Source organism: Nicotiana tomentosiformis, chromosome 7 (assembly GCF_000390325.3).
Source record: "Nicotiana tomentosiformis chromosome 7, ASM39032v3, whole genome shotgun sequence".
In the NCBI taxonomy this organism is placed as follows: domain Eukaryota; kingdom Viridiplantae; phylum Streptophyta; class Magnoliopsida; order Solanales; family Solanaceae; genus Nicotiana; species Nicotiana tomentosiformis.
The window spans coordinates 54,144,397-54,169,310 of NC_090818.1; the positions used below are offsets into that span (position 1 = coordinate 54,144,397).

Consider the following 24,914-nt stretch of genomic DNA (forward strand, 5'->3'; position numbering starts at 1 on the left):
TGTCGAAAATATGTGTTTAAAAAAAAGAATAATATTTTTATATATAGCGCTCTTTTAAAGAGCGTTATACTTTAACGAAGTTTTGGCCGTTAAAGTATAGCGACTTTATATATATATATATATATATATATATATATATATATATATATATATATATATATATATAACGATACTATAAACCGCGCTATATAGGGCTGATAAGACAGCTATGCATAATGCGGTATATAATCGCGCTATATATGTATGTATAGCGCAGTTATATACCGCGCTATACATAGATAAATAAACGGTCCCCCTCCTTCTTCCCCACACTCGAACCAGACGCCCCCTCCCCAAATTCAAAATTTCAACATTCTGAATCGACCCCCCACCCCCCAAATTTCCTTCTAAAAATATTATAGTGGACCCCACCCGTCACACAAAAAGATAATATTGTAAGTCCCACATCCTAGCCAAGCCTTCTATTGTTGTGGTTTCCTCGTTTCAGGCTCAAATTTTCAATTCATCAACTTTTCGAAAAACATAAATCGAGGTATTCCGATTTAGTTTATGTCGAAACTCATATAATAATGCATATTAGTTGTTTTGAATGTGTTTTCATGTTTTGTGTGTTTTTTGCGATTAAACTAGTATGTTATTTTTATCTGGACTAAGATATTAGTGTTTTGTGTTTGTTTTGTGATTAAAATATATTTGTTGTTTTTATCTAGTTTAGATTATTTATTTGCTTAGAGACTAGTGCCCTTTTAGCGTAGTAAAATGTAGAGCCTTTTAGCGTAGAATCCCTGTAGTTTAAGTATCTTTTATACTGATAGATCAAACACAAACTCTGTCCAATTAAATATGATAAAAATTAATTATTTAATTTACAAAACAAACATACAAAATTATAAAAATATTTAAATTGACACACACAAGAATTCAGGATAGCTTGGTGCTACTGGGCCTCAAATATCGAGCCTGGAACCCATAGGTATATACTCTATCCAATGCCAATATGATAAAAATTAATTATTTAATTTACAAAACAAACATACAAAATTATGAAAATATTAAAATTAACACACAAGAATTCAAGATAGGTTGGTGCTACTGGGCCTCAAATATCGAGCCTCGAACCCATAGGTATTATACTCTGTCCAATTAAATATGATAAAAATTAATTATTTAATTTACAAAACAAACATACAAAATTATAAAAATATTAAAATTGACACACACAAGAATTCAGGATAGCTTGGTGCTACTGGGCCTCAAATATCGAGCCTCGAACCCATAGGTATATACTCTGTCCAATTAAATATGATAAAAATTAGTTATTTAATTTACAAAACAAACATACAAAATTATGAAAATATTAAAATTGACACACACAAGAATTCAGGATATCTTGGTGCTATTATGCCTCAAATATCAAGCCTGGAACCCATAGGTATATATTCTGTCCAATTAAATATGATAAAAATTAATTATTTAATTTATAAAACAAACATACAAAATTATAAAAATATTAAAATTGACACACCCAAGAATTCAGGATAGCTTGGTGCTACTGGGCCTCAAATATCGAGCTTGAAACCTATAGGTATATACTCTGTCCAATGCCAATATGATAAAAATTAATTATTTAATTTACAAAACAAACATACAAAATTATAAAAATATTAAAATTGACACACACAAGAATTCAGGATAGCTTGGTGCTACTGGGCCTCAAATATCGAGCCTGAAACCTATAGGTATATATACTCTGTCCAATTAAATATGATAAAAATTAATTATTTAATTTACAAAATAAACATACAAAATTACGAAAATAATAAAATTGACACATACAAGAACTCAGGATAGCTTGGTCCTACTGGCATCAAATATCGAGCCTGGAACCCATAGATATATACTCTGTCCAATTAAATATTGTATAATTATAAAAAAAATTTATTTAATTTACAGATCAAACATACAATTAATGTTGTTTAATTTACAGTAGACGACATGGACGTGCCGCCTATGCATCTTGGACCTATCTCCGATGAGCTATTAGTGTTACAGGGCGATCATAGGTCCGCCTACGTATGGGAGGGAGAGTTACTGGCCTAGACTCTCCGCGACAGGAGAGTGGACGACATGTGGGATTTTATGAAGGACATAGATCTCCATCCCCGTGTAGTCCAGTGCCTGCGGGATACGGGCTTCTACAAGATTTTGGAGATCGGGCGGCTACAGCTCGACTGGTCTTTGATCACGGCCCTGATAGAGCGGTGGCGACCGGAGACGCACACTTTCCACCTGCCCATTGGCGAGGCCACCATCACGCTGCAAGACGTGGAGGTTTTATATGGGATGCCTGTTGATGGACTGCCCGTTGCATTGCCTCAGGCCATGAGAGAGATGACGTGTGGGCAGTGTTTGGACATGCTACAGCAGCTCACTAGTTTCAGGCCACAGGATGAGACTGCACACTTAGGGGCCAGTCGCATGAGTTTGACAGCTATTCGACAGCATTTGGAGATATTGCACCCCGACATCACCGGGGAGATAGATGATCTGCATATTCACCGATATAAAAGGTTGCTGCTGCTCCTTCTATTTGGGGGGGGGGGGGGTCTTGTTCCCGAACACTTCGGGGGACCTAGTCAGCTTGCGATTTCTTCATCATCTTCAGCTGCTAGATGATTTTATCCCAGTACAGCTGGGGTGCTTCTGTTCTCGCCTACTTGTATATGCATCTGTGCCGGGAAAGTATGGGTACCCAGCATGACGTATGTGGATTTTTTCCGCTTCTACATGTGACAACATATTCGAATACTCTGTTCATTCTTTCCAATTCTATCTAGTCAAAATTTTTCTTAAATTTTACGTCAACTTTGTATGTTCGGTTTGGGCCTGGAAGCGGTTCCTGCAGTTGCAGCCACCTCTACTACCATTACCTCCGGATGTACCACCTCCGTTTCTCCCTCTAGCTAGGACGTGGGTTCTCCGGCGTGGATATGTATGAGATTACGAGGCTCGGCATAATCTCCCCCTTGCAGGGATGTGTTGGATATGCTGGAGGACGCACAGGTAAAAGTGTACCTAAACTTATTTCGTATAGCTTCACATGTGTTGCGTATACTCACATTTTCTGTTGTTATTTGATAGTTCATCTGGACGCCATACGGCGACGACTTGATAGGTGGCCTGCCCGATTATTGCTCGACCGGCCGACTGATTTGGAGCACTTCCGTCCCGCTCATGTGCCTCGATATTGTGGAGCATCATGCCACGGAGCGGGTACTTCGCCAGTTTGGCCGTCCGTTGAATATACCGAGGGGGCCTACATGGGAGGCCATACATTATCAGCGTGATGATCGTTCCAGGGAGGATGACGCATATGTAGCATGGCTAGAGGCGCAGGTCCATACTTGGGACGGCCGAGCTGACCTAATTTCGCCCCCTTCACAGATCGAGACGGAGACTATTTAGCTCTATATGCCCTGGTACCGCCGCGTTACCCGACTTTTTGTCGGAAATCCCATTCATCAAGCTGGCGGTCGGTACGTTCCATATGCCGGGCGGCACGAGGCCCTGGTATATTTTCTATTATTATTAATTATATAACTGTAACTTAGTGTTCTATAGTTTATATTTTATACGTTGTGCAGGCTATTGGCCTACATATAGTCTACCAGATGGGACTGCAGATGCAACAGCATGCCGGCGAGAGAGCGGCCGCTTTGCATGATTACGGCCGGCAGGTTGCAGAGGTGGCTGCCCGGACACTGCAGCGAGCTCGAGAGGATCAGCGCTTGGGACACGACCTGCTTATGTGGCGCCAGAGTAGTACCAGCGAGGTAGGGGTGTCGCATGAGGGAGGGGTGCCCCACGAGGCAGGGGCGCCCCTCGAGGTAGGGGTGCCCCACTAGGCAGGGCTGTCGCACGGGGTCGTGGTGGGAGGCAAGGAGGTGGTCCCCAGCAAGGGGGCATTGAGGCCCCTATTGATGATGTTGGTGTTGATCTGTCGGGTGACCTACATGAGCCGGACGAGTATCCCACCAGCATGCTGTCATACAGCCTTGGGATGCAGCTCATTCCAGGGACTTCGCAGGTGACCCCGTCAGGTCCGTTATTGATCACGGGCACGGACCTTACCGGAGAGGATTGGGAAGCATACTTCCCAGGATTATCGACCGCTGCTAAGGATTGGCCAACCCGAGATTTGGATAGTGGGCACCGGCTGAGTTAATGGCTCATCATCACAGGCGCAAGTATGTTTTTATTAGTATTAAATTTAAATTTGTTTTTTTTTTTCATTTATTTTCCATAACTTTATTAATTTTCTTATTAAGGCTTCATCCCCGCCCGTCACGGAGGCCCATTTGTGCGATGCTGACATGACTGCGACGGAAGCTTATATTCAGGAGCCCGACGAGACCATGGTAAGACAATTTAAATTGTTGTGACTTAATATATACTTTCCTATATTTAGCTGATTTATTCTTTGGTAGGTTTCTACTGGACCGACGTCCCCTTCTACCGATCCTGCCAGCACCACTGATGATCATGCTGCAGCGCATCTTGCTATAAAGAGGCGACGTGATGAGGATGATCCCGATAGCATAGCCGGGCAGGATGGGATGCGCCTCAGGCCAGCGGCTGCATTGAAGCACACAGGCTGTGGGACACATTATTTATTTTTTTTGTATTTTATGTAAATATTAGTTTATGTAAATAATAACAATAATTTTTTATGTTTACATAATATGCGCATTATGTTTTTATTTCCCCATTTTTTCTTTATTTTAATACTACAACACAAACACAAAACATAACAACTTAACATAATTTAAATTCAGTACAACTAATGAAAATACATGAGAGGGGAAACATAAAGATAAAGTAGTACACTCAACACATACATGTCATTGTTTAGTCACTGCCGCCCATTAATCTCTGCTCCAACCACTTAAATTTCTCTTCCATCTTATTTTTTTCTAATTCTGCCTCTTTCAGTTTCTCCTTCAACTCTGCAATTTCTCATTTATATTCTTTTTCATATTCACACTGTTTTAAGGTCAAATCATGAAGATACTGCAAAGATCGTTTGTAGCATTCTTGCTTACAGGGTTCATCAATCCATACCTCAAAATTGCAAAAAGGTTCGTCGGGAACCCTATAAAACTTGTCCACACACGTCCAATAGCGACGTCCAACTTCACCATCATCCCAACAGTCATTCATCAAATATTTTTTGCCGCACTGGCACCTTGGTACATAAAGGCGTTCAGACATTTGTTAAAGCGTTAAAAAAAACCTTGCTTTTATGGAAAGTTTTGCTATTGGTTATTGTTAAGCGCAGAAAATAACTAGAATGCGCCCGTTATTTATAGGCAAGGCAACACACATAACGTAATATTTAACCGCGCTATATATATTCACATAACGTAGTATTTAACTGCGCTATGCTTTGCGTGTTAAAGATGATTACGGATACAAAATAGCTTTTTTCTCAGATGGGCAGCTTTTCAGTTCGACAAGACAATACACATAACATAATATTTAACCGTGATATATATATTCACATAACGTAGTGTTTAACCGCGCTATATATATATATATATATATATATATTCACATAACGTAGTATTTAACCGCGCTATACTTTGCGTGTTAAAGATGATTACGGATACAAAATAACGTTTTCTCAGACGGGCAGCTTTTCAGTTCGACAAGACAATACACAGAACGTAGTATTTAACCGCGATATATATATTCACGTAACGTAGTATTTAACTGCGCTATATATATTCACATAACGTAGTATTTAACCGTGCTATGTGTATTCACATATTTATCAGAAATCTACTTTTAACTCATCTATTTTTGAACTATATTTATCAACTATATTTATCAAATATATTCACATATTTTTCAATTTTTTAATCAAATACTATTTTTGATTACATGAACGGGAGGGAGAAATGCATTAATTTACTCAACTGAAAAATGTTAAATATCAATAAGATTTAATAACAATTGAAACATAATTTATTTGATACATCTTGCAACATAAACAAAACATATACTTATTACAACATAAACTCATTGATAGTTGGGAACATTAGAAGAACACCCACCACGAGCTTGATTACTACCGCAACACAAACCAGCCGAAGGACATTTTTCGACGGTCGTGTCCTGTTTGCAAGCATATATCACATTTGCGCGCATAAACGGTATCGTTAACATTCATTTGGTTCTGTATACGCATTCTCTTCTGCACCTGTATTCGATGCAAATAGTCCTTGTTACATACCATTTTAAATGGTTCCGGCGGCCAATAATGCTCAGCACCCACTGGCTGCAACTGCCCACTATAGGTGTTTAAGTAAGCAACAACACTATATTGTTTATCAACTTAGTTGGTTGGCCCTAAACCTGTATGTTGAAAGCACCTGATGGCATGTGAGCACGGCATGTGGTAGATGGAGTATTTCCCACAAGAGCATAACCTTCTAGATTCATTTATGGTATGTACATTATTCCCCCAATTTTGATGGATAGCGGTGCGAACTTCAAAAATATTTCTGTCGTGATCATACTGCAAAAATGAATGTCAATATGCTCGCCGCCTGCATTTCTCAAATCTCTTCATCGGCAGTAGCATAAATTCAATACCCCTTTCCATCAATGACGTTGCAGTTGCAGTCCTTTCAACAAACCTCTCCGCCATCTGCTTGAACGACATCCGTACCATGGCAGTGACAGGCAATCCTCTTGCCGACTTCAATAACCCGTTGAAAGACTCTGACACGTTTATAGTCAGAATTCCCCATCTTCTTCCACCACCCGCATGCAAAGTCCACTTCTGAAGCTCATGTCGCATCAACCAATGATAGGCTCTCTCGTCTTCCTGCCTGATAGATTCCATGTGCCTCCGAAATTTATGCTCTTGGTGGTCTGTTGCTGCCATCCACATCAAATCATGCAGATCCTTGTTGCGAACCCCTTGCGGAGTGACCGAATACGGATATCTTCCGGTTACTTTAAGGTTTACCGAACGTTTCCTCACACTCATTTTATTGCATAACAACGATATCAATCTATCGTACTCCATTGTAAGTGGCAACTTAACATGACACTGTGGAGATAAACTATAGCTCACAGAGTTATTTGCCACCACAACCTTACCCCCAATATAATGAAACCCTTACTTTTCGCTCTTCAGACATTATGAAAAAATGCTTGAGAATTTAACAAGAAGAAAATTTTGAACGAGAGATAGGAATATTTTTGAATGGATTTTTGTAAAATCCTAACGCCTTTAAATAAGGCAATGTCTAGCTCGGTGGGCTGAATTTTTTTAGGTATAACGCTCTTTTAAAGAGCGCTATACCCATTTGAATTGTTGTTATGTCAGTTAAACACATGAGACTTATTGGTGGGCCCACAAAATAGGTATAGCGCGATTATATACCGCGCTATGTATATAGCGCGGTTTAAAAGAGCGTATATATATATATATATATATATATATATATATATATATATATATAGCGCTCTTTTAAAGAGCGCTATACTTTAACGGCCAAAACTCCGTTAAAGCATAACACTCTTTAAAAGAGCGCTATATATAAAAATATAACTCTTTTTTTTAAACACACATTTTCGTCACACTTGTCCAAAAGAACCACAAATAGATTCTGGATTCCAATTTTGAGTACGAGGATTAACATTTAGTTTTTTCATGAATTTGGATAAAACGAATTTATTAATTTTTAAAAAAGTACAATTTATATATGTACTACTACTCGTCCATATTATATGTCTTTTTAAGATTTGTACATACATGTAATAATCTTAATTATAGGCGTCAAAATTTTGTCTAAACTACTCTTTACTTCTCATTAAACATCTTACTTGATTAATAATTTACTCTGAAACAACAAGCATAGATTTAAAAGCACATCATAAACGACCTTTTTTTTTTTTTAACGTCAAATAATTTGAAGAAAATTAAATTTTTTTTAAGACAATTAATATTTAAGACAGGAGATAGAGCATAATAATTAAGTACTATATATCATAACTTATATAGTAAGAAATGTTTGAAGAATTGAGTTGGAATACGTGACACTACTTTGCTTTTTGTCTTGCTGTTTTAATTGCTTCTTTGCTCGACCAAAGGCTTTATATTTCCTTCTGCTTGCCTCATGTGTTTTAGATTGTAATCAACGGTAAAAGCTGTAGTTATTGACTCTTCAAATAACATAGTGCCATTATATTTCTACACCTTTGATACAAGAAATATTTGGGTTAAAATAATATGCACTCAAAAACCTGGCCGTCGCAATTCCTCTTTTGTTAATCACCCCTAACCAGTATGGCTTTAATTTCTTAAGGCTACTTTCTTCAACAACAACAATAAAAAATCTCAGCTGGCTAAATTTTGGCTTTAAAAATAATTCGATGAATTTTTATTTTTATAGACAAGTTTAACCCATAATATATTGCAGACAGAATTTAAATAACAATCTTAAAAAAAAGGTCATTTGTGAAAATTCCCCCTTTGAGACGGAGGAAGGTGGTCCACAATGCCAAACTTTCTTAGTATCCCACTACGGAATAGAGTATAATTTATTGATGGACGGTTTGGCAAGAGAGCGACTTCTTTTTCTAAACCCTTAGTACTCTAGTAAATGGAAATTTTTCTCCTTTTATCACTGTATATATAGAATGGTTTAGGTCAATTATTTAAACAGCTTCTCTAATTTAACAAAACTCAATAGACCTCCACTTCATATGAAATATTACATAAAACACTATACATAGTTAACAAAAAGTTTGACACCGTTAAAACGTTTAATACGTTAGTCAAACTACTCCTTTTTTTCCGAACCTATATATTTGGGAGGAGAAAGAGGTGTGTGGGGGGGGAAGAAGTAGGGTGAAAAAATGGGTTAGGGTAAGGAGAAAGACAGTTAACCTTTGTCTTTTCTCTTTTTTACGTAAATATACTAACATTGAGGGAAAACTTAGAAGGGAAAGTTAATCTTTTTGTGCTCTTGGAGATTATAGGTAGGGGAAGTCAAAGTAATGGGACACATCAAATTATATAATAATACTACTTTGTTATTAATTAACGCAAGTAGGTGTAGCATATTAAAATACTGCATTCAAGTGGCGTGAGACAAGACTAGAATCTCTAGATAGACTACTGCTTTCTTACTCGCCCAAAAATTATTGTGCTTAGAAACCAATATTTGGAGTTGAGACATTCGATTTGCACCTTGTATAAAGAGGATTTTCTGGATACAATGCCACGTTGGTTATTTACTAAAAACAAAGGCCTCTAGTCTAGAATCTATCTAGGCAGAGGTTCTGAAGGAAATACACATTGTAACGAAAACCTAAGTAAATTTTTGTTTCCTACTTAACAAAATTAAACAAATAAGAGATTGCTTAATTAGTTTAATTTCGTTGATGATTCAACGAATGGCGCATGTTAGGTAAATGTAAATGCTATACAACAAATGATATGAGTAGTATTGAAACAGTAGAGAAGAGGGTCTTTGTCTTTTAATAGGAGTAACTCTTTATTATGACAAGAAGAAAGTGATGATGCGAAAGTTGGTCCAATAATAATTCTTTTCTGGCAACGTGGTGGTGAAAAGTGAGAACTGAGATTAGCTGAATTTGGAGGGGATATTAAAACGAGAAGGCAATTTATCGATCAACTTTTACCGTCCAAAATATACCATGCATATTCCATATATATATAATATTGCAGCACCATATATTCACGATCAATCCTCACAAACTTGCCCTTGTTTTCGACGTCAAGCTTTTACATCATTCAATAAATCAGTTGGTCAAACATATTACATACTATAATATATTCATGTCACGTAGATCGTGTCATGTTTAATATTTTCACACACACGGGTTCACTGTCAAAGCACAGGAATATACCCATTGTTAAATCGTCATATATATCTTCCACAGATCTACTTAGTTAAGGCAGAAAATATTTCATCCCTATCTGATCGTTATGATATTTTCAGCCAAAATCCTTAACAAACACAAACTAAATAGACCTTGGATTAGGGTACAATATCGATGAATTAGTACAGGACAACATGGTCATCTTCATATACTATTACTACTAGCTAGCTAGGGGGACCCACGTTTCCACCCAAAAACATCTCACACCAGTCATCTTTGTTTTTTCTTTTGTTTACTTTTGACTAAGCCCTTCCTTCCAGCGGAGTGTGTAAAGGGACAGCCACAAGTTTGGTCGTACATTCACTTAATTGGTGATAACGTAATTAAGTAATTCATTTTGCTATAAGTCTGCAACGGCTATATTTCCTGCTTCTGTCCATTTCATCATCATCCACTCCTAACAAACCCTACCCCCCCCCCCCCCAACTTGGGACTTCTCCCACTTACTTGGATTATTATGGTTATTACGGAGTATTTAATTTCCACGATACCAATAGTATATTTTTTTTGAAGGAAAACAATACCGTCTCTGATCTATTACATTTTATGTGGTGATGTATTTTTTTAAGTCTGTTTCTAAAACAGTAATAACATTCAAAATTTAATAATAATTTAACTTAAACTTCTTATTTTACTGTTAATAATATACTTTTATAGCCACACAAGTGATAAAGCATATAAGACCACAAGTTTAAACGTCGTCGTTTATTTCTTAAATTTCATGATCAATAAAAATTTTGCAACATAAATGGAAATGGAGAGAATATAACTTATCCTACATGAAAAAGAAACCAAGGGTTAACAGACTAAATAATGAGAAAAGTGTAAAAGAAAATTCACGTAGATATATGCAGTAACATTAGAGAAACCCTAACGTATGCGTGAATTAGGATTGTGAAACCCTTTTCTCTATATGGATTTAAATACTTATCATATAATAACAAGTAACAACTAATACTACCTAATATTAGGGTAGTTGTACATTACAATCCCAGAAGAAATAGAAAGAGACATAAAGGAGCGTGTATGAGTTGCCTTTTTTCCTGCATGCAATAATACAAAGTATCAGAACACGTACACCACCACTGCAACAACAGCAAAGGACTACTATGCTCCTCAAACCACCCCCAAGGGTCACTGCTTACTGTTCGGACGAACTCAATATTTTTTGCATTAACTTTTATATTTGTATTAGAAAATTCATTAAAGACGAGCTACGGGTTGACAAATTCAAAACCCATAAACTTCAAATCCTAACTCTGCCTCCCCCATACAACCCTCTTCTACCAAGCATAAAAGTTAAAGAATATACAAAGAAAAACTAGTTATTTCATTTTTCTCCATGAACGTAGTATATAAACACCTATTTACTTTTTCTTTTTTACTGGCTTGTAGCAAGTATAGCCACATGAAATATATAGATATTCGAACGCCATGAGAAAAATAACATATATGATCTAAACACACAGATATAGAAACAGAAACATGAAGCATGATAATGGAGAAGAGATGGATATCAAACGTGCAAATGTTCAGAGAAGTGAATGCAGGTCACATCAAGACGATATTGTATAATAGCCATGCAAAGGGCAAAACTTATGAGCTGTTGTCGTTCCACTTACTACTAGTCATTTCTTCCACTGGCTCATACACAACCTGTAATATTCTGCTAGTTGCTCTCTCCATTCAACCAAGACTATCCCAGATTCACTGTCTGTTCAAACTTCCTGATTTTCTTCAATTTTGACGTCCATCCTATTATAACTTCTATATATTTTGACGTCCATCCTAAAGAGTTTTAACTTCTATATGTACGTTGACAATATATAATAACTTTTACACCATCAGGTAATTACATGTAATGTGCTGATATTGTCAAAGTTCTTTATACTGTCTGTTAAATCCATATCTAAAACCCACTAATGTGAGAACAGTTCTCATTCTAAAAGAGCAAAGTTAGTATTCTATATATTAGACTATTCTTAGAAGTAAAGTACTATCATAGAGGAGAATTATACCTCTAAATGGGGAAAAGAAAGATATTAAGAAGAAACCACTTTGGAAGTTCATATCCTTGGAACAACTCATTATTCAAAAGACTTTTATACATAAGACTCCAGGGAACTTTCGAACTGGCCTCAGTAAACTGCTTTTTATCTCTATGGAACTTTCAGTTTTTCAAGTAGCTATTAAAGCAAAACCTGCAAATCTAGAATAACTCATCTGCTCAAACTTGCTGTGTGGGTTTTCCTTCAGACTGCTATATTTATGCTTTGTAAGCTTCAGGTTTCTATTATCTGTCAAGAGAGTAAATGCCCATGCAAGGCAACATTCTTGGTTATGAAAAGCCGGGAGAATAATACAAAGATGATCTAAAAGGACCTGCAGGTGACGAGGAAGCCGAGAAAGAGCTTGGACGAACAAAACTACAACCTTCGGGATTGCCATTCCACTTAGCAGGAATCTCGTTCATTTGAGTAGGCAAGTTCGCATTCTGAGCTACTCCAGATCCGCTGTAAGGAGAACCATGCGGTCTATTTTCGCAGAAATTCACAAACTTTGAGGTATAGCCCGAGCTGATCATCTGCATTTGGATACTAGTTGACGACCTGCTTCTCCCCGTTCCCATGGTGTATGCAGAATCAGCCCCGTTTTCTGGAGAATCATCAATTATAATAATTTCCTTGACGGCATTCCCAACTGAAGTTGAATTTTGCCAATGAGATATGGGAGTTGCCACAAACTTCTTCCCATCACATGTCTCATTTGGTCCATTGAGCACAGTATGTAAATTGCACCCTTCTAAATAGTCTTGTCTGCCAACGGAACCCATCAATCCGATGCCACTACCCTTGCACGAAAACGAGACGGGAGATGTAGGGGACAGCTGTTGTGGCCTTGAGTAACTGTCGCGACTTTTGAAACCATTTAACAATCTGACATCAAAATGCTGTACTGGATCACCAGTTTGAAAGACAAGACGATTATGTGCATCCACCTGACGAGATGAGTAGAGATCCTCACTACGAAGACTGCCACAAGAAACACCAGAAAGTCTAGTGTTTGCCAGGTCATTCATGGAATTTGAGTGAGATGATCTTTTCAGTGGGGAGTCTTCATCTTTGTTGACCACCATTAAGTCCTTTCCCATCAGCCTGAGAACTGGATTGGAAGCAGATGGACAAGACTCATAATCACGAGTTGGGAGCTTGAACTCAGAATCAGCAGAAACTCCAAATTGAGTATGTCCAGTGGATGATTTAGTGGCATTTGTTTCAGGTCCTGAACTCGAGTCACTAAGAGAAAACGAGTTACTGATATTATTAGGTCTTCTGATTGAATCAGGCCTCAACTGATTCTCACTGGCAGGAAAAGGAAAAGGTTCCATGGCCCGTCGCTGTAAGAGCTGTGACTCTTGAGATGCTCCTTCTTTCCTAACACAACAACATGGCTTATCATTTGTAAATCTGAAAGTGCCTTTACCAGGAAAGAATGTATTTGCATTAAATTTGTCCAGTCCATCCCTTTCATCTCCTGTATTTGCTGTCTGAAGTAGAGTGACGGAATTTTCCACCAGAAGATCAACAATACTGCTGCCAGATAAGCTACACCTTTTATCTTCCCAGCCAGCTGTGTGACATCTGAGACTTTCAGAAGATTCCCTTCCATCGCCAGACAACTTGTCTGAATATCTTGAGCCAGTTCTAGCCATAGTGAAGTTAGAAACTGTTGATGCAGCAGAAGTAGGTGAACCAGAAGAATCCTGATCAAAGAATTCAGGATAATCTGCAGAAGATTGAATTTTACTGCTGGTTAATGATGAACTCCCATGAAGGTCTTCTGAGCTCATACGACCAGGACTAGGTAAAAAAGATCCAGGCGGTCCTGGTATGGGAATTGGATCAACCTCCAAAAAGTAATTCCCTTGCCCATCATTACATCCCAATTCAGTAACATCGTCATGAAGATTGTGATCAATCATACTTTTCCCAATTTCCGCTGCACTAAACATCTCTTCTTCAACACCTAAAATAGGATCTTGCGAACGTGTTGCAGCTTTGGTGCCAAGAAAAGATCCTTCATACTCTTCACTAAACAACTGAGATCTAGCAGAACCAGACAACTCATCAGATCCAGCATCCAAAGACTTGCGAAAACTCATAAATTCTCCCCTCGCAGAGAATTCAGAGGCAACAGCTGGATCCATAGTCTTGTCATTCTGAGTTTGATCATTCACTTTCACAGATCTTATAGCATCAGATGCACCTGCTAAAGTGCTGCCAGTTTCATTATCAGAATCAGTCTCAGCTGAAGACTGTGAGCAGCTCTTCAAGCCCAGAGTACCCTCCACGTTAGAAACCACAACTTCCTCCCTATTTTTCCCGATGCTTAAAATTCTAGATCTTTTAACAATTACCCTATCGCAACTCTTGCTCCCTTGAACTTTAGTTTCACTGAGATCTCTTATACAACGTTTCTCTCCTTCAGTTTGACAAACTCCGGCTTCTTCTGATTCTGAAGTGCAGCGCATACTAGACTTCTTAAGGGAAGCTGTTTCCCACTTCAAGCTACATTTAACACCACGAGCAGGCCCTTCACTGACAGACAAAAGGTTCTTCCTCGATGATGACAACTTCCTATCTTTCAAGGAGAATGCTGGATGAGAGGTGGACGGTTCACCATTGATCTCAGAGTTATCCACCTTTTCTAGTAGATCACCGGAGCCATTGTTTACAGAATGGACAGCTACCTTCAAATGTTTTTCTTTGTTCCTTTGTAACACTAGGGATCTCTTCTTGTTAGATGGGAATTGAGATCGAGACAATGAAAAGTCCACTTTCTTTTGCAGAGAAGGCTCCTCGGTATGTTCATCTTGAGGCTCAAGTAGCACATCCCCCATTCTTTGGCTACTCTCAGGCAAACAAACAGTATTAGCAGATGATCTTGGAGATTTGTAAAGACAGTTTCTTATCTTCAAAGATGAATCAGTCATAGGCAACACATCATTGTCATCTTGAACGCCAGTCAACATAACACCTCCAGAACGCTGATGGTTGTCCTTATCACTGAACTTCCTTGTGAGGCCAGTTCTCTTCGAACATGCCCATTGTTTTATGGTTCCTAATCCATTTAATACCACCTGTTCTGGAGATCTGAGCTGCTTATTTAAGCAATCCTCTCTGACAACATTTCCTCGGGGGGAAAAGGTGCCATCTTGACCACTCTTAATCTGTTCATATAATATTTTGCGAATTAGTTCTAAGAAAATTATTTAGATAGAACTGCTAATTGGTAAAAGCAAAATAGTTTTGATAAAAGATAACAAAACGAAGTAAGTAGAAGCTTGTTGTAAACTACTACGGTTTAGTTCTCAACACATGCAAACTCCCACCCACCCCCACCCCCACCCCCACCCCCGAACCAAGCGATCTAGCCCTCCGTTTCACCAACCACCAAAACAAACAATCATGAAATCAAGCTAACAAGAAGGCCAAGATACCGGGAAAGACATGTAACATTATTCTCCTAATGTTCTTTTGTTTTCCATTCAAAGTTTGCAGCTTCTTCACTGCACTATATTGCTACATTTTCGGAAGAAATATTTTAAAGATGACTTGCAATAATCTTGATTTAAAAAGGATTTCAAGAACAAAGGCGAAGCGGGGCAAACTTCTTCATATCTAGGATGGGCAAAAAAATTACCTTGGGACAGTGATAGGGCTTGGACAAGCAAAACTTTTTAGTACGAGAAGATTTCAAAAGCTTGTGCTGTCTCTGGATATGATTCTTCTTCTTCCTCTTCTTTGTCAAAACGAGTTTGCTTCTTTTATCTCCATCAACCAAATGTTTCTGAAGAGGATCACTAACCAGCTTTGATGATTGTGGCTGCTCGTCGTTGAACTTGGACAGAATTCGAACCTTTGTGCCATTGGCATCAATATAAACAGCACCTTCATTATCAGTGCATTCATGACTAACAGGAGGAGGTTTATCCAGTTTCTCAACAGCAGATACCTCAGTCTCTCGAACAGACAAACTCGGGTTTGAGGCCCAGTTGGTTCCATTCCTCTTATCGAGATCCTCCAGTGTACAGCACGCAGCTGTTGCATATATATCCACCATCAATCTCGTTTTCCTTGGCTTTATCCTGTGCTTAATCACCTTATTAGAATTTTCTGTCCACTTGATTGTTGACTCTCCAGAGAGACATTGATCAATGTGAGCGTTCAAGGTGGTGTTTGATGAGGATGTGAAAGTCTTGCAAACTGGACATACTTTCGAAGCCATTGCCTCAGAAGCCATGAAATTGTTGCTGGTGGTGGTTTCCTCTTCTACGGTTCGATGATCTGTGACGTTGCCCAACTTGACTATTAATCTGCACTTTTTTGCTGCTGGCGGTTGTGCTGTGCTCCCGCTCTTGTTTGACATGGGAGGTAAAAGACCTTTATTCTCAGGTTTCCCAACAGCTTCTGTTCCCAAGCTGGGATTCCTTTCAGCTGTTGGAACTGAATCAATTTCAGAAAAAGACTGACTGGTTATCGTTGACCGGATCGCCTTTTCTTTATCAGATCGACTTGAACTGATATTTCTATAATCAGCAGCTAATTTTGGCATACATCTAGGATCATCATCTACCTTAAAATGCTCCTCCTGATCAAAAGTTCCTATAATATTGTCCTTGTCAATCGAACAATTATCTACAGCACATCCCTTAACAGATTGAAAAGGGGGTAACAAATCTGTCACGCCATGCTTCAAACAAAGCTGCAAATTTTTCTGAGAAAATGGCCAGTTGGTCTTTATGTCCTTTCTCCGGCTTTTGAAAACATAATCTCTGCAAGATAATACAACATCATTTCTGTTTAGAAAACAATTCATATCATATGTCAGAAACAACCTGAACAAAAATTAGCATGGGAATTGGCAGAAAGCAACAGTCTGTAATTGCTTGTCATATGAAAGGAACATAGCTACATGAAATAAGACTAGGAGAGGAAACGACAACCAGCTAAAAAAGGCTAATCTTTTTGTTTCCCAAAATCAAAAGATCAGACGGGAACAGTGGATCTGAGTCAAGAAAGAAAATCTTTAGATGACTAAAATCCCCTTCAACAGTAGAACATTGAAGGGCTGGTGGAGAAGAAGGGAAGAAACCCAAAGACAAGAGACAGAGGAAATATAGATATATTTTTACCTTATGGAGAATTTGGGGAGTGGTTTGTTATCATCAAAGTGGTCAGAGTTGGACAGATCTAGTTGCTTCTTATCAGAAGAAGAAGAAGAAGAAGGCCTCTCATCACTGCTACTACTTTTCAGTAGAGAGATTTGGGAAGGATCTGCTGCAAGTTTTTCAATGGATAACATCTGCTGATAAGCTTCTCCTTTCTTCTTTTTCTTGTGCTGTTTTCCCAACAGTCACAAGAACTGCTGCTGCTCTTATTATTATACTTTCTAAGACTACTACTTAGTCTTATCTCCTTATTATACTTAGCCTTCAGCATAACAGTAGCCTCTTAAAGGCCTCTCTCCACAGACAACAAAACAAAACCCCACCACCACTAAAACACCAAGATTTTACCCTTTCTTCATAAAATCAGCCTGCAAGATAGAGTTAAAAAAATAAAAACATGAGATCAAGCTGAGGAGAAGTTTCAAGAAAGACCAACAAAAGACTAAAGGGGTCAACAACAATGTTATTTTATGTGCTAAGCTAAGGAAGGAAGGAGTAAATCTGAAGCCACCTATTTATGTTGAATCATCTTAAAAAGACTAATTAACCAAGGAAAGAACTAATTTTGGGAAAGAAAGAAACCCACAAGCAAAGATGTGAAGGTAGATCAAGTCTCATGAAACGTTATTTTATGTGGGCAAACCCAAGAAAAAGGTACATAAAATTTCTCAAGCTTTGCTTATTGGGGAACAACTAAGCACTAATACACTTTCAAAATCAAGTCCAAACAAAGTAAATCTAAAGAGTTTTAACAACAAATATATGAGATCCCTACATAACAAAACTGAGTCTTTGGTCAAGGTTAGTGGAAACTGAGGAGGAAATCAAAAAGGTTCATTGGAGTTAGATTTCAAGTTCAAGATAGAGAGAAATGAAGAAACCCCAGAAATCAAAATCAAATCTTTATTGGCTGGTCTCAGTGAACAGTAGAAGAAGTGCGACCACACAGATATCAAAGTTCAAAACTTAAAAATAGAGAGACCAGATTTGCAAAACATAGAAAGAAACCTCAAACAATCACAGAATAAAGATCATGAAATCACAAGAAATCTCAGTATTCAAACCTCATCTAGTACCTACACCAGCTCCCATATTCAAATTCAAGCAGAAAAAGATCATCCAAGAGAAAAAATCAAGAGGGTCTGGGCAAAAAACACACACACAAAAAAAGGAGGAAAATAAGAGAAAGGTACAAACTTTGTTGATTTTGAAGCGTTTTTATTTGTTATGTGAGACTAAAGATGAGAGCTTTAAGAGGATAATATATAATGAGAAAAATGGAAGGAAAATAAAATACCAAAAGTATTAGGAGTAGAAGTAGTTGTAGCTGGGGAGAGTATTAGATGATGAAAAGAAGGGGAAGAGATATAGTAGAGAGTATGTTTTGATGAGAAAAGAGCACCACCCACTCACACATCAAAAGAAGAAGGCATCAGGTTCTTCTCTCCACCAAAAAGCAGGTTTGTACCATTAATCACCACTATTCACCCTCTCCCCCTTACCCCCTACCCCAACCCTGTGATTTAGCTAGCGTGAGAGAGAAATTAAGAGAGAGAGAAATAGAGAGACACATAAAATAGGTAACAAAAATATTTACTTTGGATATCCAATTTCAAAAGGATATAGAGCACAAACATTTATTAACTTTATTAATATAGTTTAACTTATCTATGTCATTTATTATAAGTCAATTTAAGAATTTACGTTTATGAGTTTTAAATTTCATGTCATGACAGTTTATTGAAATTGAGATACATTATTTGAATATTTTAAGTAAATTTTTAAAAATAAATATAAAATTTAAACTCAAGTTATTAGATTCTACCGAAATAATGATGTATATTTGCTCCACTATTATTACTTATTGTATAAATAGTTTTAAATCAATAATGCATAGAACTTAAATGCATTAAAAGATAAAAAGTAGTTTTTTTACATATACCTAAAGTATTTTTAAATTCATGATTTAAATATATTATATAATATGTTTATAATTATAAAAATATACATCAAATAAATAAATAAAATTAAACGTAAAAAACATACTCTCTCCGATTCACAATAAGTGAGCATTTTACCTTTTTATTTTGGTCTAAAATAAGTGTCCATTTATATAATCAAAAAAGAATTAATTTTATTTTTTCAAAATTTTCCCTTATTTACATATTCCAATGTATCAATGTAATAATTAATTAAGGTTAATTTAATGAATATATCTTTTTTTCTCTAGGAGTTACCTTAATAGGTGTGTCAAAGATAAAATAGTTACTTATTGTGTAGGGAGTACTACTCCCTCCGTTTCAAATTAGATGAGCTACTTCCCTTTTTAGTATATTCCAAAATAAATTACATATTTCTAAATTTAGAAATAATTCAACTTTAAACTCTTTATTTTACCCATTTTACCCTTAATAAGAAGCTGTTATAACCATACAAATGTCATGACCCACAAAGCGTTTAAGATCAAAAGTTTTAAAAGTCTTTTTTTTTCTTAAATTTCGTGTCAAGTCAAACTATTTTATCTAAATTGAAATGGAGAGAGTATTATTTTATTTTTAGCCGACTAAGAAAAGCTTAACATAAAATAAAATAGAAAAGGCAGTGTTAGAAATTAAAAGAAGAGAATGGAAAAAGGCGAAAGGTAGTGTTACTCTACAAAGCTGTCCTATCCGAAACCTACCCCTAATATAAGAGTGGGGGTGGGTCTTCTTTGAAAAAATGAAATTTTGCGTGTTGTTTATTCTTTGATTTTTTTCTCGTCATGTTTGTGCTAGAATGTCAGTTTCGGCCCCCACTTTTCTTGTGAAATTACACACACCGCTACGCTCCTTTTCCAATTGCCCCCTTTCGCTACGCGACAACTTTCCCCTCTCTCTCTCTCTCTCTCTCTCTTATTTGTGTGTTGATCATGACAACGATATTCAACTTCTACTAGTCATTTGTTGTTTATTTAATTCTATTCACCCCCACTTTTACCCTTCTTTCCTCTTAATTACCTCCGAATTTGTTGCTTGTATTTTTTGCATTTTTTTTCGATGTTCTATATTCGTTTTGAGGTTTAAACTAATTCGGATTTATATTGCTATATTATTTTTTATTATGTTTTTCTATTACCATAACTCAAATTGGAGATTCCAGGTTAAAGATAAAAAAATCATAATCATCCATCATAATCCTAAGAGATCATTTGGTGGCAGGATAGATAGGAGTTTTTTATGTATTAAAACTAAGATTAAAAAAATAAAAATAAAAATAGTCTCTACATAAAATTTAGCAGAAGCTGTACAATATTTGATTGATTTTTTCTCTTTTACACATATAATATAGTATTGTTAATGTAATATTTGGTTCATGTTTTTCTTTTTCGCATAACTAATACATATGTAAATTATAAGGGAAAATATGTATTACTTATGCAGCGCAGAAGATGGGATAACCATTGCATATTAGTAATACCTATATTAGAAAACAAAATGATAGAATACCCTCTATTCAAACTTGTATTTTTTTTGTTTAAAATGATATATTTTAAATATACTAACAATTTTAATAGAATAAAGTAGACTAATAATAAACAATACTCAAGTTATATTTTATATTACTAATCCTTATATAACTACTGCATAATTAATTTTCGCATAACTAATCTCAATATAACTAAATTTTGCATAACTAATCTCTGCATAATTAATTTCTACATAAGTAATTCTTACATTACTAATACATGCATAACTCCAACCAGTAACCAAACGACGTTAGTGGTTGCTCCTATTCTCATTGCTTGGTAGTTTCCTTGTACAAATATTTTTATTGATTTATTAATAGACATGCATTCATACTAGCTAGCACTATTTTGTTGTTGTTTGTTTGTATTTAAAGTTTTAGTAAAACACAAGCAATTGTAGTTCAAGTTCTAGTAGGTTACATAAAATATTATATGACCAGAAGAATTGTATCTGGACATACATCTTTTAATGTATGCGTCCAACTTCTTTTACACAGCTTCTATTTTTACGTATGCTGATGGCTGAAATGATTTTAAGTACATTAACAAAATAATATATGACCGGAAGAATTGTATCGAATGATAGATTCCTTTTTACAATTGAAGTGTGCGGATATCTTGACCAACTTTTGCAGTTGTCTTAGGTCGATAGTAAATTCCTCCTTGTGTCTTTATTAATACAAGTATAAAATATATTCTATATTGTTCATGCTACTGGTATTTGAAGATTTTTATTGAATGAAGAAGAAAGGCAAGAAGCAGTCAAACAGCGATTCAAAGTCCTGTCCAAGATCATTTTCTTCTTATTTTTGTAGTTGGAAATTTCGATAATACTGTATAATATTTTAATTTTCGAAAACAACTCAATCTTGATTCGACATTGGCCTTAAATAGGACATGAATTACTAGACACAATTTACGTAATATAATTTTATTGAAAAGAAATTTAAAGGTACGTCATCCTTAAATTATACCCCATCTTAGAGATTGAGGTTTGGTCTAGTCCTCTTCGGTGTTCTTGTTTTCAGCTTTTTTTCATCGTTAAATAAATAAATTCACTTCTTAATTGTTTTTTAAAATAAAAAGGATTTTCACCTTATGCATGTGAAACTAAATTCGAGTTATTTCCTTTAACCTTTTGGCCATCTCCTCTTGTTCCCACAGTTCTATTTCCCCGTGAAAAATGTCATCTTTTTGTGTGTGTAATTTTACAATAGAAAGAACCTCGCGACTTCCTGATCAATTAACCTAACTATTCATCCGCTGTAAATGATTACTAAAAGATTTGGAAGACGAACTTTCTCCTATTAACTTTTTGGAAACTTAAACTTCTAATTTTCTCATGAAATAGCTCCAAAATATATATAGTAACTTAATTGTTTCTAATTCATTGATAACAAGGACAAGCACGCATCAATCACTGTTTAGTTTAAATATATTGACATGTGTGCTTTTTTCAAATGAGAAACAATATCTCAAAATAAAAGAAGGCCCTAATAATACTTGTAACAAATTAAATAAATGGTCATAAACTAATTTCTATAACAATTCCATTACACATGTCGAGATCGAGATCGAGAAGGGGGGGGGGGGGGGGGTAATTCCACTTTGTAGTTACAAACATGTAACTAATGCTCTCTCCCTGCGCCTCCCTTGTCTGACCATTTCATAAGTTTTTAAACTTTAATTTACACTTTTCTCTTTTCTGTTTTTTTTTTCCCAGTATCATTGGGAAGTTAGCTTACAACATATTCTGCCTGAAAATGGCTTTAAGTTTAGCAGTCACTTGTGGAGTTTTGAAAATGGTTATTTCTTCTCAATCACAACTAATAAAATTTAGACTATGTCTACTTAAAAATGTGATTAAATCCCACAATAATAAATGCATACATCTAACTAATATATAATCCCACACAATAACAAAAGTACATAAGAACTATCAACTATGTCTACTTAAAAAGGTCCAATAAATTGTACAAAAAAAATTAATAGTGTGTTGTTATTTCACCAAATATACCCCAATATACCAAACCTTCGCAGCGAATTGAAGCTTTAACTTTGCATTTCGCTATTCAATAGCTTTTGTTTAAAAGTTGGATAAATATAATATAGAAATCCAATTGTTCACTTTACACTAAACCATGACATAAAGAACTACAAGTTTCGGAGAGAACTCAATCTCATTTTACAAGTCTAGTGGAAACATCCATATTATAAAACAATAGCAAGAAGAAAAAATAATTCACATGACTGAGTCACTGATATGGCAAATATACAAAGTTTATCCATTATTGGCATTACTTTGCGCATAAACCCTATTATAATTAAAAGATAATATTAGCAGGAGTAGGTATTTTCTTTCGGCTTTTAAAGAAGTTATAAGGCTCTTAATAGCTTATTTGGCCAAACTTCTAAAATCAATTTATTTTGAAAAGTATTTTTTTTAAAAGTATTTTTGTTAAGAATCAATTTATATTTGGCTATTTAAATTTAAAAACACATTTGAGTAGCAATTAGTGTTGGTCAAGCTTTTAAAAAGTATTTCTAAGTGTATTTTCTCAAAAAGTGCTTTTCAAAAATATTTTTGGGAATAAATTACTTTTTCTGCTTCTCAAAACTGTTTTTGCTTCTACTCAAGAGTACTTTTTTTTTCTTCTAAAATCTTGACCAAACACCTTAACTTTGAAAAACCACTTTTGACACACAAAAAAATACATTTGGCCAAAAAGAAGCTTGACCAAATAGGCTATAACTTCTTAAACTATTTAATTCTTGTCACTAAATATTATTGCTCCTAGCATCCTATATACTCCTTCCGTCCCAAATTAATAGAAACTTTAGTTCAAAAAAGATTATCCAAAATAATTGTTACTTTAGGAGTTAAAAGACTAAAATTGTTAAATGTTTCTAACTATACCCTTATATTAAAGTACTAGTAGTTCTCTTTAATACTGCTCAATTCTCAAAAAATATTAAATAGGGGGTAACTTAATAAATAATATCTTGTATTTATTGTTGTCTTTGTTTGTAACAAATTTAGGCAGAAAAATAAAATTGCAATCACAAACACTATAAAGAAAAAAAAAGATTTTATTGATAAAGATTGTGGGTTACAATTCTGTTTATCCCTTGATTCTTCCTTCAGATTGTTCTCCGTGATTTGAGGGCTGGATCAACATATTCTCGAACGTAGGATGACAAACCTCTATGAATTTTTTGATCTCCATGAAAGTCGATCATTGTGTGGATGTTCTTTTTGAAGTATTTGATTATCAAGAAGAACATCTATAGATCACGACATTATTTTATGCCTTGATATGTTTGTGAATATCCGGAGAATTTATGGGATTTTCTGAGATAACCTCAATTTGCGAGATCCTTGGAATACGTAACCTTTTTACAGGAGCAATCTAGGGTTAGAGTAGAGTAACCTCCAAGTTAGGATTTTTGAAAGTAACTTCCAAAAAATTCTAACAGACTCCTAAAATTGCAAGAACTTTCTTGTAGTATCTTGAATTTAGGATTTTATTTGATCCATTAAAATTTCGATGTCTACAGTCTTATTGGGCATAAAAAAGGGCTAAAATGACAGTTGAAATGAAACTAAGAGAATAATTCTATTTTATTTAAGAAAATGTCAAGAAGAGAAATTAATGAGGATCTCCATTAAGCCAGAAGTTAAACTAAAAATATCTAAGTTTGATATATTGGAAAGAGAGATTAAGTGAGGATCTCCATTTAACGCTAGAAGTTGAACTAATAATTGACCTTCCAAAACCTTTCGTGATGATTCGCGAGCATAAAGGAACTTGTGGGTACTCTATGACAAGTTTCAAGAATACAGGGTTATCTTGCAAATGGCAGTGAAGAAGAAGGGGATTTTACACAAACATCGAGACTAGATTTTTTTTTCTTTTTTTTTTTCTTTTGGGCAGCACCGCCTTTTACACAAATTTTGGTAGAAAGAAAAAAGAAAAGAAAAATGATGAAACATGAATGGCTTAACAACTTTTTAACGCACAACAAAAGTCCATATACAGCTGAACCTCTGAATTAATTAATCCAAAATATGAAAATAGAAAAGAAAACAAGAAATGAATTTTCCGAAAAGAGTGCATGTTGTAGATTATATAAATGTATGTATTGGTGGCTTTGGCTTAGTAATAAAGTAGGGTTTTCTCTGGGGAGACCCCA

At 35.7% G+C, this 24,914-nt stretch overlaps 1 protein-coding gene across 6 annotated transcripts; it reads right to left on the minus strand.

Moving 5' to 3' along the window:
• Positions 1-12,009: 12,009 nt before the first annotated feature.
• On the minus strand, positions 12,010-18,742 carry LOC104091153 (uncharacterized). 6 transcript variants are annotated; one of them, XM_070181552.1, is made up of 5 exons: positions 18,280-18,615; positions 17,180-17,583; positions 15,688-16,819; positions 14,101-15,214; positions 12,010-14,061 (listed from the first exon to the last, which is right to left on the minus strand). In XM_070181552.1, exons 2-5 carry the CDS (start codon positions 17,347-17,349, stop codon positions 12,323-12,325), a joined length of 4,155 nt encoding a protein of 1,384 aa, XP_070037653.1. In that variant the 5' UTR covers positions 17,350-17,583; positions 18,280-18,615; the 3' UTR covers positions 12,010-12,322. The 6 variants fall into 6 exon arrangements, with proteins under 6 accessions (XP_070037653.1, XP_009594754.1, XP_009594740.1 ...); XM_009596459.4 differs by lacking the exon at positions 18,280-18,615 and adding an exon at positions 18,629-18,742 and having other exon boundaries at positions 12,010-15,214; XM_009596445.4 differs by having other exon boundaries at positions 12,010-15,214; positions 18,513-18,651.
• Between the last annotated feature and the right edge of the window lie 6,172 nt (positions 18,743-24,914).

Excerpts from the sequence above, each read along its gene's own strand:
- LOC104091153 (XM_009596459.4), bottom strand. The coding sequence starts at position 17,349 with ATGTTATCCATTGAAAAACTTGCAGCAGATCCTTCCCAAATCTCTCTA. Across the intron at positions 16,820-17,179 it reads CTCCCCAAATTCTCCATAAG|AGATTATGTTTTCAAAAGCC; the intron begins GTAAAAATATAT and ends ATTATCTTGCAG. Across the intron at positions 15,215-15,687 it reads AGCCCTATCACTGTCCCAAG|ATTAAGAGTGGTCAAGATGG; the intron begins GTAATTTTTTTG and ends TTATATGAACAG.